This window comes from Solanum stenotomum, chromosome 8 (genome assembly GCF_019186545.1).
Source record: "Solanum stenotomum isolate F172 chromosome 8, ASM1918654v1, whole genome shotgun sequence".
Classification (NCBI taxonomy): Eukaryota; Viridiplantae; Streptophyta; class Magnoliopsida; order Solanales; family Solanaceae; genus Solanum; species Solanum stenotomum.
Window position 1 is genome coordinate 661,849 of NC_064289.1, and position 19,207 is coordinate 681,055.

Sequence of the window (19,207 nt, forward strand, 5' to 3'; positions counted from 1 at the left end):
GTAAGCAACATGCTAGTGACAGATTAACATCCTGAAGGCAACCTTTGCCCAATTTGCATCAATATAACGACAATCTTCTTCTAGGAAATAGTATACATCCTGAAATATCTCTCTTCACCTTGATCTTAATTCATATGAGTGCACACTTCAAAACAGCATAATCTCGTGGCCCTTCCGTTTCAGTAATCTATGTTGGTTATGTAGATACGGTGTTGTTTGACTGTCCATCACTGTGATTGAAAGTTTTTTATTTGATTCAAAAGAAATCCTTGTTTACGCATCAAATTCTTTTTCAGGATTGTTGCTGATAAATTGCAAACTGGGGAGAGACCAGAGTCCAGATGTGCCAATAAACATATGCCAACCTTGGAATGCTTGTAGACTTGAGAGAGAATACTCTAAGCACAATTTTGCTACAGTAATTTTTTACAATGGTTTTGAGCACACTTTTGTAGCATAATCAAATCAAAAAGTTCAATAAACAATCAATCTGTATACAAAACTCGTTGAAGTAAATTATATAAAAATCCTCTGTGTATGTTTAGAGGATTTGTCACATTTTAATTATTTTTGCACTGGCTGTCAACCCCTAGTCAGATCCATGATTTGAAGTTTGTGGTTTCCCACCTATGACCAAGAGGGAAACAAAGGTTAAAAGGTTCCTTTTCTGCCATTGGACCAAATCGTATTTCTTATACATTTATTGGATTTTTCAATACATATACAAAAACATTATTCATGCAAAAGTTATTGGATACCCGTAAACCCCATTCTACACAAAAAAAACTCACCCCGAATTCAACCTACAACATTCATCACCTTTATCTCTAGCTTATGAAAAAACATGACGTTGTTTGTACCAAATGACAGTTTGGTAGAGTGCAGCAGTTAAGATCTGTCACACTGACAATAACCTCTGTATATGGTAAGACTTGGTCAAAAAATCAACCTTGAACAATACCTTAAAAGGATATATTAGTTATTATAGTACTGTCAGTAAAAAAAAATGTTACAAACATCATGTTAAATTAATATGTTATTCATCAATTATACAACAATTACATTTTAAATAACTTCATCATATAAGTGGGATTTGAGGAGGATAGGATAGGATGTAAACCATACCCCTACTTTAATGGGGTTGAGACTCGAGAGGTTGTTTCTGATAGATCTTTGGATCAAAATCTCTTAGAGAAAATGCCATTCGAAAACCAAAGAACAACAGCTTTATTCATTTGGTTTTGTGGTCTTGTCTTTTCCACTCTTCTTTTCAACTACTTCAATTCTTTTTGTCAAGAGAAAATACATCATACACAAATATATATAGGACCAAGACAAAGCGTTTAAATTCAGATGAATAAGAACAAAGAGCTTCGACATAATTCAATCGATAGAGTAACATATTCTTACGTATTTAAGTGTCGTTTATACGATAATTTTTTCAAATCACCAGCTAAAAGGTTTTATAACAAATTAACTATGCAATACACATCCTTGATTTGAAATAATATATGATTATAATTAAAGTCATAATCATTGGCTAAGAATAGATACAGTATCATATTTGTTTAGACACTTGCTAATTATGAATAATATATTAATGTTCATAAACAATCCTGGCCTGCAAGAGATTTGTGTTTGGAGGGTCTAAGATCATGCCATTTTATCCCATCATATTTGAGATTATACTTGAGTATATTGTTATTATTTTTCAGAAAGCAGCCAAGCCAGTACCAAGTTAAACAACAAGTACTCTGGGGAAAATTATTTGAATAAATTAAAGGGTGTCTGTATTTGTTTATCTTTAACCTATATATATTATTGTTAATAAGAAAAAGAAACGCTTATGAAAAGACAAAAAGAAAACTACAAAAAAAAAACTGTAACATTTGATCGAGTCGTTTTACAGCCTCCTCTTGGTCATGGAGGAAGCTTCCTGTCTCTTACTATAACTTAAATTAAATTAGTGTTTACCAGACCATATAATTATGTATAGTTTAATTTGTAATTATATATAACATCTTACTTTCAAGTTATTACTTTTGATACTAACACACTATCAAGTCAAGACTCAATATAATAACTATATCGTACAAATAATTATTAACCGAAAATAAGTAGGTTACTAGTTGTAACAAGTTAAAATGCATCGATAGGTAAAATAATTTAGAAAATTCACATCATCAATGTATATAAATTAAATTTATATGTTTTTGTAATGATATTAGTGTGCACAAGTTAAACCCCTTAAATTTATTTATTTTATATATATATTAGTCTTTACTAAACGGCCGGCGTGGAATTACAAATTAGCTATAGTATAACTTCTCTCGTCTAAATGATTTTAAGCCCTTAAATATTTTGTCTCATATGATTCCCCATAACAACAAACGAGTGTAATTTCACAAGTGAAGTTTGAAGTTGATAAAATAAACATATATAGACCTTACCTTACTTTTGCGAGGTAGAGAGATTGTTGTTTCCGACTCATATACCTCCCCATCTTCCATATAATTTCTTTACACTCAATATTCCAAAGTCAATATATATGAGATCAAACAATATTGATGATCTATATATATATAATTAAGATTGATTTAACTAATGGAGTCATCTAATCAACATGATTACTTGTTAAACTCATCGATCGATCAAGAAGTTGACCAGCAAGAGCTAGAACAAGAACAAGAACAAGAGTACTACATGGGAGGTGTTGGCAAATCTTATGAGTGTGTTTATTGCAAAGGAGGATTCAACACAGCTCAAGCTTTAGGTGGTCATATGAATATTCATAGGAAAGACAAATTATCTAGTAGTAGGAACAAACCTAATACTACTACTCACAATTTGCTCACCTCCACTACTACTAAAAAGCATGAAATCCACAATAACTTATCATCAGGTATGTACTCAGAGTTGGATCCAAAATTTAAACAATTCTGAATTATAATTTTCCTTGAAATATATGGATTCAAGCAAGTATTATTCAATTTATATATAGTATTAGGGTTTTTTCTCCTCTCTCTCACACACAAACATACAATTAGTACCAAAACTAGAAATGTATATATAAAGTAATTATTGACCTATTACATATTTATAATTTTCTTATGAAGAGTGTTCAATTGATACAATTTTATATGTGTATGTATATTTATATATATAGGCAGATTATTGAGATTCAACCTTAGAAGTTCTTAGTACCGAACATACTATACTTTTCAAGTCATGATTCAAAAATCAAGTATATATTTGTTGAAATTTCCATAATTATTTAACTTGTATATATTTATGTTTTTGAAAATATTGGTTCAGTTGAACAAATGATGAGTTCAATTGAATCTACCTTCTAACACTATATAGGTTCATCTTTGCAACAAAAAATCAAGTATATATATATTTGTTGGAATTTCATTCATTTTTGCTTATATATATGTTTTTCAAAATACTGATTCAATTGAACCTGTTGTCTATAAATTACATTAGCCCTTGTATTATAATGTGGTCGTCTAATTAAGTTAAACTTGATGAGTTTAATTGAATCTACGTACCTTCTAACACTATAGATCCACCTCTGCAGGTGCTAATCTTAGATGTTACAATGTGGCAGAGTCACAATCAAATTATGTAACATATTTTGCAGCATCTACATCTACATCTACCTCCACAAATGGACATGAGATTTTTTTGAATCAAAATAGAAGTATTAATAGTTCTCATGATGATCATCACAATATTCAATGCCTTAATTTATTTGGAGATGATTGGGGATTTCAATATTTTGGTACTGCAGCTACACATGATCATGTGACAGAAACTATGGATCAAAAGAAGAGTCAAGAAAATGATTTGGATTTGGAACTTCGACTTGGTCATGATCCTTTGAAACAATAGTATATATGTATATAGATTCAAAAGGGGATAATTGTTATTATTATTTCTCAATAATATTCTGGAACCACGTGAATAATGAGGATTCATATAGTCGATGATTTTGAGATTTAGTTATTGTTGTTTGTACAAGTACGTACTTTTATATATGGTCTGAATTCTGATCTTGGGCAAAAGCATCATTTTCATATTTTTATGGTGCTTTCTTTTGTTGCATATATAAAATGAAAGGAAAAGTTAAAGGTCATATAATTTCAAGATTAATTAATTGTTGTTTAAAATTTGAGGGAATGAACTGTGAGAGTTGAAACCCTTAAAACCTTGAAATGCGAACAATATCTTAACCATTAAACTTAAATCATTTCATATATTCTTCCGACCTCAGTACACTATTAAACTATATGTGTTATATATATATAATTACTGAATTTAGAGCTGTCTTGACATTTTCTTTTTCATATAGTAACTCTAAAGAGAATGAGTGAGTATATTGTTGAGGCTGCACGCTTGCAAACTAATTAATTAGATTAGCTAGATAACGTTTGTTGATCTACATTTTTATATAAACACATGCACATTAATTGTTGAACTTTCTTATTGGAAGTGAGTTTTCTATATTGGAATCATGATCGATGAACTAACTTCTTTTGATTTACAATCACTTAAAGAAGAAAATTCCCATAATTAGTTTGAAAAGCTTATATCATACTACAAAACATGAAAGGATACACACAAATTTTAGGTTTAGCAAACATAATAATCATATTTAATTTGTATGTTATAGCTATAGTTTGTATAATTGCGCTTTATAGCAAACTTATATTTCGGTATACATATACAAAAGAATCAATTGTATAATATGTGTTTGTATAAAGCGAGCAATTGTATAATATGTGTTTGTATAAAGCGAGAAAGAGAAAAGAAAACTCGGCAGGGGAGATCTGTATTTGTATAATTACAAGTGTATAGGATGAAAATATGTGTATTTGTATTTGTATATACAATTTTTTCTCACTTTATACAAACACAAACGCAATTTATACATTTGTGTTTGTATAAAGTGAGAGTGGCAAGCGAGATTCTCTGGGGAGAGAGGAGAACGAAAAGATATGTATATATACAGTTTTATCTCGCTTTATACAAACACAAACACATTTTATACATTTGTGTTTGTATAAAGTGAGAGAGGCGAGGGAGAGTAGCGAGCGAGAAAGCTGGGGAGAGAGGCGAATGGCAACAGTTTGCTACGGGTTACAATTAAATTAAACTGTGGTTATAGCATTTAATTTGAATTAATAGTTTGCTTTTTTATACAATTTTCCCTAAAATTGTTAATTAAGTTAATGATTTGTTATGTCATATTTTAATTAACTGAAATATATCAACAACTAGCACCAGTGGTCTAGTGGTAGAATAGTACCCTGCCACGGTACAGACCCGGGTTCGATTCCCGGCTGGTGCATATTTTTTTAATTTTTTATAACCAAGCCCAATAGTCCCATACGTTAATGGGCCAATCCTGGATCTGTCCAACAATATGCCCATAGATTAATGGGCCAGTCCTGAATCTGTCCAACAATAGGCCCATCTATATTAACCCGTCAAGTTGTAATTGTTGCGCGTATATACTCAATATACGTATGATACAAATATGATTATACACAATTATATATTACATACTGATTTATTGAGCTGCTAGTATTAATAAAAAAAACATACAATTTATAGTAGTAGTAATAGTTGATGGAGTAGTAATAAATAAATGTATCGCCAAAAAGAACCATGTGTCCTCTTTTTATATCAAACTTTAATTTAATGAGGAGACTATATATAATATTGCCTCTATTCTTCTCGAAGGAATGAACTATGAAGAGATTAAAAATAATACGTTACTCCATATTTGACCCTCTAAACTACTTATATATTTAAAATAATTAAGACGACTACTTATATATCATATACATATGAACAAAATGGAAGTATTAAAAGTCAAATAAAGCTGTCGGTAAGTTTATCTCCACGTGTCATTAGCTACAAAAAGAGTAGTAGTACTCCCTCAATATCATTTTAATCAATTCTTATATTAAAAATAAATATTTCATTTTATTTTAATAAATTAAGAAGATTTTTCTACTTCTAATTGAATAACTACGTAAGAAAATTATAGTCAAATTTATAATTTTAAAATATCATGAATTAAATAATATGAAAGTAGTAATAATAAAATTGGAGAAAGTATATAATATAAGAAAGAAAAAAAGAAGCATCAGTTCCCAGGTGCGGCGATCGGCGGGGAAAATATTTAAGAAATAGAGATGGACAAATTATTTATCTTCCTTTTTAAAATAAAACGTAACCGTTCAATTATACAACATGACAAATTACATAGGCCCCGCCACCCCTCTACTAAACATTAAAATGTCATATTTTTCAAAAATAGATTTTTATTTTATTTTTTTAAATAAAAAAGCAAAACTTAGATATAAATGAAAAATAGATTTTTTAAATGAAGCAAAACTAGATATAAATACTTTTTATTATAATAAAATATTGGTATAGATGGAGGATGATTATTATGAAGTCTTATTGTATATAAGCGAAGTTGGTAAACAAACAACAGATGAAGTATAATTATTTCCCTTCAAAATTAAAGAGGGTAATATTTAATCAGAATTTTCGAGATTGAAAAATAAACAATTTCTTGATTGTAAACATTTTAAAAAGGCTTATCTTCTTCACTAGTTGGAACTAATATAGTAAGAAGTTAAAAAAGCAATCATACATGTATATAGTAAGTACAAAAATAGAACAATATAAAAATACACATTGTTGACTATGGCATAAGCCATTAATAACTGTCCCCTTAAATCCCTACACATAGACCTTCCATGTCCCCTCTTTCACACTTATATAAATCAAAACTTTCTCCACTTTACATTTCATTTCTCCATCATTTCCTAGTGAATTCGTGCACCCCATTAATTTTTTATTTTTTTTATCTTTCAACCTTATAATAAGGTTCTATTATTATTATCAAATTTTCACATTTTATTTGGCTATGGCAAGTACAGGATCACCATGTGGTGCATGTAAATTTCTAAGGAGAAAATGTGCTGTGGATTGTATATTTGCACCTTATTTTAACTCAGAAGAAGGACCTTCTAAATTTGCTGCAATTCATAAAGTGTTTGGAGCAAGTAATGTGTCTAAATTGTTGCATAATGTACCTATAGATGATCGTTGTGATGCTGTTGTTACTATTTCTTATGAAGCTCAAGCTAGGATTAAAGATCCTGTCTTTGGTTGTGTTGCCAACATCTTTGCTTTACAACAACAGGTACTTTAATTAATTACTTTTCTGAAACCCTAAGTCAATATTGTTATGCTTTTTTTCACGAGCTTCACATCTCAACTATCAGGAGTTTAATTTCATTTTTTTTACCTGAATTATCTCATGTATGTATTAAAAGATGATTCAATTATCAGTTGTTCTCTTTTTTAACCTGAACGATGGACCATCGATGTATTAAAACACAATTCGACTATGTCTGTTATTTCCTTTTCCTACTTGAACTATCAACATTGTTCATGAAGGGAAAGGGAACAAATGATTAAAAAAAATGGGGTATATTTTAATACATAAATGATGGTAATTTGGGTAGGAAAAGAGAACAACTTATAATCGAATCATAGTTGGATAATAAAATTTGCAAAAAGTATAATAGTTCGACATTATTATGCCACGTAAAAGATGTAACATTAACAACCTAAAAAAAATGGAATGAGTAACTAATTAGGAAGTAGCTTAATAAACTTCAACTAATGTTTAATTGTGTATTTACAAAAAGTTGGAACTAGTAATCTAGAAAATGAGTCAGGTTAATTTATTACATGCTATAATAAGTTAAAACACTCTAATATTTACTATAATTAAGTTTAGAATAACTTTGTAAAAATATAAATTACCAGCTAAAATAAACACTGATCATAGCGTAAAAGTATATATATGACAACTAGTTCATGTAGTTTGTTTTTATTTTTAACTTTTTACCATCATTTATATAAACAAAAATGCCTGCATGGATAAACTCCAATGAGTCATTATTTTCTTTTTTTAAAAGAAGTTGTGAAATTGATTTTATTGTTTTGGATATATTTGTCAGGTAGCTTATTTACAATCTCAATTGATGCAAGTGAAAGGGCAGCTAGCTCAAAGCTTAATGAATTCAAACAATTGTTATAATCCTCAATGGATTAACAACAATAATATGGCATCATCAAGTGGACAAATGACAAGTTCATCCTTTCCAGCTAATTATCCAAATTATATTAATCTCAAGTCCACCTCATCACCACAAAGTAGCTCAATGGAATCTGTTGATCATTATAGTGATGGCCATGGGATAATGAATATGCAAGATATACAAAGCCTAGATCAATTTTTGTATCAACCTTATAATACTAGAAGCTAGGTATTTTACACTTTTATAAACAAGCTTGGGTAAACTTCAAGCATTGGCTTTTTTAGGATATGGAAAAATTGAACCTTTCTTTTGTTTAATGGATAAAGTTACTCGATAACAGTATTGTACTCATAACAAATTAAATAGTAGATGTTTAATGGAGTCGGTGTATGAAAGTTAATTAGGGTGATTTCTCTCTTAGTCATTTGTATATAGACATTTAGGGGTGGGTGGGGTGTAAGGCAAAACAAAGAGAAAAAGACATTTGTTCTATCTCATGTTTGATGTTACCAAAGCCTAAAATAGGCATTTTTCCACTTTGAAACATTTGACTCAAAATTAAATATAAAATGTGAAAGCAAGGCCTAATAAGTAATGATCTGGATTTTGCTTAGATAATGTCGAACACAAGCTGAATATCGTTAGTTTTTGAATTACGATATATTTCAATTGAGTATTTAAACACATAATAAAGTTTCTATTAAATACTCTCAAATCAAATTTTGAAAAATCTTTTATGCATATTTTTAAATGTCCATTGCGTAGATCAGCTAATCACTTAGTATATGTTATCTTCTTTAATTATACGTGTTAGCCTTAATTGAAATAGGCCTAGATTAACTTTACCTTATTAAAGCTAATGCGTAAAATAAACAGAGATGACATATTTTAAACAATTAACTTAATATATAATGGACACTCAAAAACACGCTCACAATAATATGATTTAGGAACACTTCATGATTATGATTTTGAAGGCAAGCACACGTTGGAGGTGAGAAGTGTGTACTAAATCAATTTTTCCACTAATTACCTAGGGTGAAAGTTGTGATTAATTAAGTACAACATTAAGTAGTATTTACAACTTTAATATCTCGTAATCATGATAAGCTCATGTACTCGAATTCTCAGACAAAATGTCCCCTTGATCGCCTGCAACTTTTGTAAAATGATCAACAAATTTAAGTAGCTCTAGCTTAGGTCAAACCAATCTCCTGTTGAACATGATTAAGTTTTTGCTTTTCCTACCAAACAAATTAAGTTTCTTAAACAAGTTTAGAGATGACAAAGACGAATTTCTAAAAGAATGAGTACTCTACACTCCATCAAATAAAAATATCACGTTCGTCGCATCTAAATTGTCGTTTTAGCTTTTTTCACTCTCATTTATGTACCTTGTTTAATAAAGGTAGATTAATTTTTCCTCTTATATATTGTTCATATTTCTTTAATCTTAAACGTATAATTGAAAACAATTGTCAACTTTAATCTTAAATTTCTAAAATGAAAATTATTTAAAAATAATTTCTTATACTAAAACGACATTTAAATTAGGATGAAGAGAGAAAAAAAACAATTATTGCTTGAAGCCATTACTTTGGTTATATGTAAGTACAAGATGGGTGGGGGCTTTTGTTGATTAAATTTCAAGTTTAAGAAGGCAAGGTCTTACCAAAAGTTGCAATAATGACCAAGAATAAAGAAGGAACAAAAAAGAATATACAAAAGTGCACTTTCATGAAAGTGAATTAAAACAGGCAGACAAATTTGTCTATTAGCAGACTAGTTTAGAAGAGAAAAAAAAAGCCATCACTTTATCATCTAGTTGGCCTTCCACTCTTGCAGTCCAAGACAAAAAAGCAACATACATTAGCATGTTACTATTCAATGTTCAAGAAATCATGGTATCATTGCGTCGTTTTGGTCGATGGAATAAAGATAATAATTTTGAAATATCCTATGAAATTATGAATCTAAAGATTATGAACAAATGTCAAACCAGTGAAAAATTTCGTAGCTATTGCAAACACTAGACAACAAATTAAAATTGAAACATATATGACAGAAATATTAAACTTGAGTCTTAACATTATCCACGCAACAGTATAAGAAATACAATCAGTTTCAAAAATGGTATAAGAAAAAAAAATATCAAAAAAATCCAATTAGCTTGACAAATTGTAGCTGTTGGTCATTTGTAACTTTATTATTTTCAAGATACATATAGCTTGATTGCCTTTTGGCTATGCTTGTAATAGCAGTACATGTTTTTTTAAACAAAATATTACTAATGAAAATCAAAAAGATATAGTTGAAAAATAAAAAATACAGGAAGATTTCCTGGTACTACAGGAAAAAATAAAACTGTAAGCTGAAAATTACAACAATTCTTATCTTTGAGGACAATGTAAATGTTTTACCTGTAAAGCAACTAACAAGGCCATTATTTGTTTCTTCGTATTGAAGAGGGTCAGCTTGCACGTACCTCAACTACTCTCAAGGGGACCAGCTAGCTACCTCCCACAAGCCGTGGGATGATGAGATCATTGTTTTACACGAAAAGAGCAAATATGTGAAATTTATTCATCGGAAAACAGTTTCATCGGTAGAACCAGGCAAACCTTTAAGAACATCCCTCAATGCATAATAATGGCTATCACACTTGTGGGCAGAAATAATGTTATTTGAGAGAAGTATCCTCTGAAAATGCTCCCCTGAGTGTCTCTTCCAAAGTGTGAAACATTCCACACTGTTACCTTCGTTTCTTGCATTTGCATTCCTCTTCAAAATATAAAGAGTTCCGGGGACAAACAACTCAGCATCGCCTTCCTGTCTCACAAGAGATGATGTATTGACTTTGGAGTTGGAGGTATTAGGAACACGTGGAACCGTAGACTCTGTACAGGTAATATTAACATCTGAGTATGTTGAAAATATTGAAGGATGTCTAGAATCACATACCCCAAAGTCCCCCGACAATTGACAAATAGGAAACATTTGTGAGTGTAATTGGAACATAGAATTAGTACAAGCCATTCCAATGCTCATGAACGTACCAGAGTGCTTAGTTTGGCCTCGTAATTTAGCATAATCAGCAAGTCTCCGAGCTACATCTTGCACAGAAGATACAACCTGCTTTGCATTGGTAAATAAGTCTACGACACCTCTCCAGTCTTCCTTCTGAAGAACACTCACCCTAGACAAGATAAAGAAGAAAACAAAAGGTTAGCGAATGTGATCTCCCTGGAATCATCCATTCAATTTTATACTTGTTCCTTCCACATCTCTTCAGTTGCATACACTAAAATGGTTATTTTTAATCTATGTAAACTTCTGACCCCAAAAATCCTACAGGTGGTACAAGATGAAACCCAACAAAGAGGAAAAGAGAAAGAAGAAACAGAACTTGTGATTTCAGCATACAGCAAAGCTAGGTCTCAAAGTCTCTCTGCACTTACCCCAGAGCATTTCGTCAATTACCATGCTCTTCCTAGTGCCTTTTTCCCCTTTTAACTCTTTGTAGCAAAGCATTCTCATTATCTCTCTAGCTTATAATAACATATAAGATTCAGATTACCTCCCTATGGTTTTAAGCACTTCCGGTATTGGCTGGTAACATCACATGTTGCTTTTGAAACCATGCAAGCTACATCTTACAAACTTACATCATTAACTATAATTTCAAATGACCAGATCACTATTGCTCCTTCATTCTGTTCCCTAGCCTCCTTCAATTCCTTCCCCAACCAAGATCTGCTAACTCATGTCCTACTGACTTAGGCTGCTAGAATTCACGGCAGAAGCAATATCATAATCAATGGACAATGGGACAATTGTATGCCAATTTGAACTTCTACAAGGTAAGGTTAATAATAATTCACAATTAACATAACATACAGAACTACTTGACTACCACAAATCACTAAAAGGAAAAAGAAGAAAAGCTACTGCATGAGAGTGCTTCACGTAAAATTCTGGACAAGGTTAAAGGAGAGTAAAATTCTGGAGTTGCGAAGAGACCGAGGTTATCAGGAAACCAAAGATCTTTCATCTTTCATTAGAGTGCTTCATGTAGCTTACCCCGTCAACTGACAAGCATCAAGATTGATGACTCTTTTCAACTTGTAAGATTTGTATATTCCATGTGTAAGGAGATGTAAGCAAGAAAGGAGTTGTAAGGGGTGGGAAAAAGGAAAAACACCATTTTGAAGACCCTATCAATTGTTACTCGTATTTTGTCCTTAATGTAAAAGTCATTCTGACTTTCATATATTGTAGCAACTAGTAAGAAACAGTTGGTTCTAGAATTTTTGAATTACAAATGCTGAAAGGAAAGAGAGAAGAAATAGCAGCAGGATTGAGATACTGAAATATAACCTATTAATTGCATGATATGCAAGTACATTTATATGCAATCTAGGGCCACACTGCCACAGATATCAGCTTTAATGCAACACCAGCAGAATAATTGAGATGAACCAAGGACCATCCTTAACATTACATTTGCTTACCAGTTAGTTTGAAGAATTTCATTCCTAAGCCTCGTGAGGGAGGCAATACTTAACCTTGGAATAATATCATCCTGCATCACAAAACATAGTGAAATTCCAGCAGTCAATTCAATATGTGATTCAATAAGAACCTAGTAGGGAAACATAGAAAAAGTTGATAAAAACAAAAATCTGAGAAAAGTATTCTGCTATTGATTCATTATTAAAATATCTTAAGAAGGAAAAAAAAAAACAACAAAATAGACTGTATGGATCGGTTACTGACCTGCATTACCACTGTTGTGACATATTCAGAGCAACTTTCGGCAAGTTTTCTAGAAACACATGGCGGCGTAGCATATCCAACTGCTGACACAATATCAGGACTGAAACCAAGTTCTCGGGCCGACATATTTCGAAGCATGATAGCCAGCAATGAAGCTGTTGCACCTCCAAGGGAATGGCCAACAAGCCTTAACCTAAATCCCTGTGGATGAATTAGTCATGCTAAATGGGGATATAAAAGAGGTTTACATACACATGAAAACTAGTCCAAGATTTTTCTTTTTTGTTTTTCTTTCCTCCTTGGTGGGTCAATATAAAGAAAACAAATTGCAAATGAAAAGATGTCCACCTTGTGTTTCTCAAGACAGTTCCTTATGGTGCCCATCTCATGAATAAGGAACCAACGGGCAGCCTCAGAAGTTCCGAAGTGAGTGGAGTAACCCTCGAGCGTGATTTCTTCATGACTTGAAGAAACGATGTCAGTTATAAGATCGTACACTGTATGAGTTCCACGTATTCCAAGAATTACAAGTTTTTTCCGCTTGTCAATTCCTATATAATATCCAGGCCTCAACACACTGGAATTTTTTATGAATTTGACAACATTACTTTCCCGGAGCATACAATTCCTTGCAAGTGCTGCAGTGCAATCTTTATAAGAACCCTTAGCCAGTTCAGTGTGGTAGATGAGATCTTGAACCTAATCAGAAAGGCATATCTTGTTAGAGTCACGAATAGCAATACAAAAAAGTTAAATTTTGAGAAGGCAGGCTTAGTCAGAATTCAAACACTTAATAAGGTTCTAGTATTTACTATCGAATCAGAGTATATCTGTTCACCCGTAACATCCTCAATAGGACTGGTGGATGCTTGCTGAAGATATATTAGATATAGGCCTATGGTAAGATCAGTGAGACTCCAATCCTGAAGTCCCAATTTACTGCGTTGAATGCTGGCAAATATCTCTGCAAGAGATTTATTGGTCGGTGGAAGTTTGTCTCCATTTCCATTTCCTGCAAAGAATTAAATCAGCCTTCACAACTGGAGCTAGTTTTGGTAAAACACAAAAGCATTCCTCCTAAACTTGAGATCAAATTTGAACTGGAGTACAGATTAAACCAATTACTTGAAATCTATCGTGAACTTTTAAATCTTTTTTCAAATTATCAATATGATCCTAAGGACCTGGAATTACTTTTCTTTAAATCAGCCTTCACAACTGGAGCTAGTTTTGGTAAGACGCAAAAGCATTCCTCCTAAACTTGAGATCGAAGTTGAACTAGAGTACAGATCGAAGGGTCTGCATGTCAGCCGACTGGTTTCCAGAACTTAAAGCAAGATGTGAATTCATTTTAATTTAGTATCCATGCAAAGTTGATTGAATCCATTTGTTTTAGATCGATAAATACAATTGCAACCACAGTGTTAAAAGCGACAGAAGAATTCTAAACATCCTATACGTAGGAGGTCANTTACTTGAAATCTATCGTGAACTTTTAAATCATTTTTCAAATTATCAATATGATCCTAAGGACCTGGAATTACTTTTCTTTAAATCAGCCTTCACAACTGGAGCTAGTTTTGGTAAGACGCAAAAGCATTCCTCTTAAACTTGAGATCGAATTTGAACTAGAGTACAGATCGAAGGGTCTGCATGTCAGCCGACTGATTTCCAGAACTTAAAGCAAGATGTGAATTCATTTTAATTTAGTATCCATGCCAAGTTGATTGAATCCATTTGTTTTAGATCAATAAATACAATTGCAACCAGAGTGTTAAAAGCGACAGATGAATTCTAAACATCCTATACGTAGGAGGTCAAACAACAAGTAGAAACCACAGCTTAAATTGATTTATATTAAATATTCACAGCAACAAACTAGTTGAGGAATGTCCTAGTTCATTCTAAATGTCACAAGTATGACATTGGCGGTTCGCCCTTTGCAACATGACATTGTTCTGTAGGTCCAAACTCTTGAAGCTACTATAGGAATGGAGCATCACAGAGAAACATCAATGCCTTGTAAAGTTGTAATAGTGGAGGTTAAACGAACCTGTTGACAAAGCCCATCTGCAGAGTTGGACCGCAGGTTCAACAGCTTTAGAGAGCCAAGCAAGCTCTAGTTTCCACTTATTATCATGAAAATCGCCATTGTCAATATCATATTTACTGCGCTCCGGACCATGGCTTATGCTCTTCTCTTCAGGCTTATGACCATCTGTGTTTGAATAATTTGATTGACACCGGTTAAGAATGTTGTAGACATATCTCTGGTTGGAGACATGTTTCCTTGAGATACCAATACTGAATTCTGCCAGATACAATTACAATTATCTTAATAATGATTCGAAAGATTAGATATTAAAAATTAAAAGAACAAACAATAAAATACCAACAGATCATTTATCCAGCACATATAACTAGTTTTCGTTTCTGTAACCTTTTCACTTACCCACAAGCCTCCCGATTCAACTGTGTACATACTATATAAGTGTCATTTTCTGTTTCTAAAGATGGAAAAAAAAAGAGTAGATAAGTATCTAATCAAAATTTTGCTTCGGACCATGGATTTTATTCTTATGCATAACAGTAGAAATGTCAATCTCTCTTCCCTAATTCATTTTGTTTTGGTTAACAGGGGTACCCCATTCTATCCGAAACAGCCTCTCTACCTAGCCTCTCTACCTTGTAGAAGTAAGGTCTGCATACACACTACCCTCCCTAGACCCCACGTGTGGGATTACAGTGGGTATATTGTTGTTATCTGGTAGCAAACCACACAGAAGGGGTAAATCGCACAAGCAAAGTGTGTGGGGATGAGCTCAAGCCAAAGGCCAACCCCCTACTGTCTTTCTTCCCCAATTCTTTTATCAGCTGATTTATCAACCAAACAAGCAATCAATCAATAACTACACCACTACCTGTAGCTAGTGTCAGATATGTGAACCCTATATATCCATTCAGCTCTATTTCAGCCATCGAAGATCATAGAATTCAGAAAATGAACAAAAAAATATTTTTTTTTCTTGTCATGCTCAATCCCATAAATTGACGCAGCTGCCATTAGATGTTAGGTTTAGGAGAGGAGGAAATGCAGAGAGTTGAACTTCAGAAACTCAAAGAAAACCAAAAATTGGAAACATAAGGGGTAGTTAAACTGACCTATGTTGTTGAGAAAACGCTTCAGAGATCGATTAGCCATCAATTTCAATGCACCCACAATAACTGCCTCATCCAAAAGTGCGAGAATGAAGAAAAAGAAGATATCTTTGTACTCAAGAATGGAACTTTGCTCCAAATGGAATAAAATTGAGGGGCAATGTAAGATTATGAGAGAGTAAAATTGAGGGGCGGTGGAGTTTCGACGCTGCACTTGAGTGCGGCAAATTGGGGCGTATGGTCAAAAATTGATACCCGAATTTTTTTTCATATTCAAAACTGAAATAATGAATGTTGGAGCACTCCACTATACCAAATGCCACCTAAATGTAATATATTACTACTACTATTTTTCATTTAATAAAAATTTAACTTCCCATGAATCTAATACCAGAACTAAATTCTTTACCTACACCAAAATATATTGAGAAACTTTAATTCTAAACATGTCACTATATATTTGAAAATTTCTCTAAAACATATTTAAATATGTTATTAATAGTAAACGAGAATCTTNAGAAAACCAAAAATTGGAAACATAAGGGGTAGTTAAACTGACCTATGTTGTTGAGAAAACGCTTCAGAGATCGATTAGCCATCAATTTCAATGCACCCACAATAACTGCCTCATCCAAAAGTGCGAGAATGAAGAAAAAGAAGATATCTTTGTACTCAAGAATGGAACTTTGCTCCAAATGGAATAAAATTGAGGGGCAATGTAAGATTATGAGAGAGTAATTTTATATAAAATTGGGATCATAGGCGGTGGAGTTTCGACGCTGCTATAAGAAAAACCTATTTCACTACTCCAAACCAAATGTCACCTAAATGTAGGCAAAATGGTTTGATATTAATTTTCTTAGAAGGAAAAAGGCTCAAATATGTCATTAAATTTTGAGAAAAGGCTCATTTATTCCATCAATTAAAAATTTGGCTTTTCTATGTCATTTTAATTGACAAATAATTGTATGGACGAGCGTATTTTGAATCCTCTTACTTAACCATTTATCAACTGAACCCTTAAACTCAATGATATACAATATTTTAAACCCTTTTGGCTTTATGTGAACTTCAAACGCACAATAAAAATGACATGTCATCATCCACATCAGATTTTATATGACATGTCATTTATTATTTATTTTTTTATAATAAATTAATTTTTTCTTCTTTTTCACTCCATCCTCATCTTCATGTCATTTGATCAACACTTGTAAAATCCTTTTTTCCATGGATGCTAATGAATCACCATTAAAGTATTTCAATATGTGCTAATATCTATACACAATTTTAAACAACATATTTCATTTAATTTCATAAAGACATTCAACAATTATTTTTTACCTTTGTTACTTTACCCTAGAAAATAGAAAGAAAGATAAATCAAGAACAGCATCGATTTAAAGATAAAGATGGAGAACTAAGGACAATCATTAGACATATTTCTTTCGCAAATTTGGGTATTGCATCAATTTTCTCAATTTTTCTTTGCTTATTTTGTTCTCATTTTTTGCACAATCTCATTTCTAATTTGGGGGAAGAAAAAGTGGGAAAAAAAAAAGAAGAAAAAAAGAACTGAAACGGAGTGGGGGAAGGGAGAATGAATGGAACAGGGGATTCGGTCGGGGAACAATAGGGAAGGTCAGGACTAATGCTAGAAAAAGGAAAAGAAATGGGGAGGGGTCTGGGAAAGAAGAATGTGGAAGAAGAAATAGTGAAGTTTTTTATTTTTATTTATTTTTATCTTTTTTATTGTATTTACCTTTTTCTTTTAATTATTTTTAATCTAAATTTTTATTTTCATGCGTCTTTTTTGTGTGAAATCACGTGCTTATGCCAAATTAGCAATTAAGTCGCCACATAAGTTTGGTCAATGGTCAGAGGGGTTTAAGGTGTTGAAATTTACGGAGTTAAAGGGTTCACTGGACAAAGAGGTAAGTAGAAATGTTCAAAATATAAACTCATACAAGTATAAGGGCCCATCACATCATTTCGCCCCTAAATGTAATATATTACTACTACTATTTTCATTTAATAAAAATTTAACTTACCATGAATCTAATAACAGAACTAAATTCTTTATCTACACCAAAATATATTGAGAAACTTTAATTCTAAACATGTCACTATATTTTTGAAAATTTCTCTAAAACATATTTAAATATGTTAGTAATAGTAAACGAGAATCTTATAAGAAATTTCAATTTTTCAAGTTTAAATAAAATAGGTTTTTCTTATAGCTATGGCCTATGTGGTATAGTGGAGTGCTCCAATTTTCAGTATTCAAGTTTTGAATATGAAAAAAAATCCGATTAGAAATGCTACCAGTTTTACTACCTGGGTAAATTACTTTCGCATGCTTTCTTTAGCATTTTCACAAATGGCAAGTCAACCTCCACATGGGGGCATGTGTTTGTTCATAAATTACAACTGATGAGCTACCAAAACAAAAAAAAAGTAGTAAACCCAGTCTTGCATCCTAAATTTATTTTTATGATTGGGCTAAAGAAGTAGAGGGAATTTGAATCCACAAAAGCAGGTGTAAAAGGGCTTGTAGATTCTGGTATCACAAAGATACCAAGATTCTTCATTTACCCTTTACCCCTCTCTGAGAATGTGAAAGCTTTAGTGTACCGGGCTGCCCTTTGTTTTAGCATTAGAACGAATTTGACCCGAGCAGAATTGAATAGATATAGATATTTTATATAGCATGCCCTAGCTAGTAGTTTAGGAGTGGTACTTTTTATTGTTATTGTGTGATTTGCCTCACTTGTACGATAACACTGGGTATGTTGTTGTTGTTGTGTAATATTAATTTGAGATGAGTTTATTTGGAGCAATATGAGTAGTGAGGATTTTTATAGCAGACACAAACTTAATTGGGACCGGTTTGCGATTGAACAGTCCTTTGGTCTATTGACACCAGAATGACCAAATGATACTGTCATACACAGCTGAATTTTCTTCGCTCTATAAGTCATCTCATTGATATATCATATAACTACAAGTGAATGATATGTATCCGTTGGAGGTGAGCGAGTGAGACTCCTCTTTTAGTAGACTAAGCTATGAATATTCAAGGCTCTTTCTTTCTTTCGGTGCTATATGGTCCTTTGATACTTGCTTGCAGAAAGGAG

General features: G+C 32.2%; 3 protein-coding genes and 1 non-coding gene across 5 annotated transcripts; 3 read left to right on the top strand and 1 right to left on the bottom strand.

The window, feature by feature from the left end:
* The first annotated feature begins 2,604 nt into the window (after positions 1–2,604).
* On the top strand, positions 2,605–3,894 carry LOC125872279 (zinc finger protein GIS2-like). Its single transcript, XM_049552992.1, has 2 exons — positions 2,605–2,902; positions 3,581–3,894. Exons 1-2 carry the CDS (start codon positions 2,605–2,607, stop codon positions 3,892–3,894), a joined length of 612 nt encoding a protein of 203 aa, XP_049408949.1.
* Positions 3,895–5,282: 1,388 nt separating this feature from the next.
* Positions 5,283–5,353, top strand: TRNAG-GCC (transfer RNA glycine (anticodon GCC)). Its single transcript has one exon. It is a non-coding gene; the product is annotated as a tRNA-Gly (tRNA).
* A 1,596-nt stretch (positions 5,354–6,949) lies between these two features.
* Positions 6,950–8,411, top strand: LOC125874396 (LOB domain-containing protein 16-like). Its single transcript, XM_049555277.1, has 2 exons — positions 6,950–7,228; positions 8,055–8,411. The coding sequence occupies exons 1-2, from the start codon at positions 6,950–6,952 to the stop codon at positions 8,361–8,363; spliced, it is 588 nt and encodes a 195-aa protein (XP_049411234.1). The 3' UTR covers positions 8,364–8,411.
* A 1,887-nt stretch (positions 8,412–10,298) lies between these two features.
* Positions 10,299–16,847, bottom strand: LOC125874688 (uncharacterized). Of its 2 annotated transcripts, none has more exons than XM_049555684.1 (8): positions 16,630–16,847; positions 14,965–15,222; positions 13,724–13,923; positions 13,260–13,610; positions 12,912–13,112; positions 12,647–12,717; positions 11,192–11,331; positions 10,299–11,032 (listed from the first exon to the last, which is right to left on the bottom strand). In XM_049555684.1, exons 1-8 carry the CDS (start codon positions 16,667–16,669, stop codon positions 10,719–10,721), a joined length of 1,575 nt encoding a protein of 524 aa, XP_049411641.1. In that variant the 5' UTR covers positions 16,670–16,847; the 3' UTR covers positions 10,299–10,718. The 2 variants fall into 2 exon arrangements, with proteins under 2 accessions (XP_049411641.1, XP_049411642.1); XM_049555685.1 differs by lacking the exon at positions 16,630–16,847 and adding an exon at positions 16,074–16,351 and having other exon boundaries at positions 10,300–11,032.
* Positions 16,848–19,207: the final 2,360 nt, after the last annotated feature.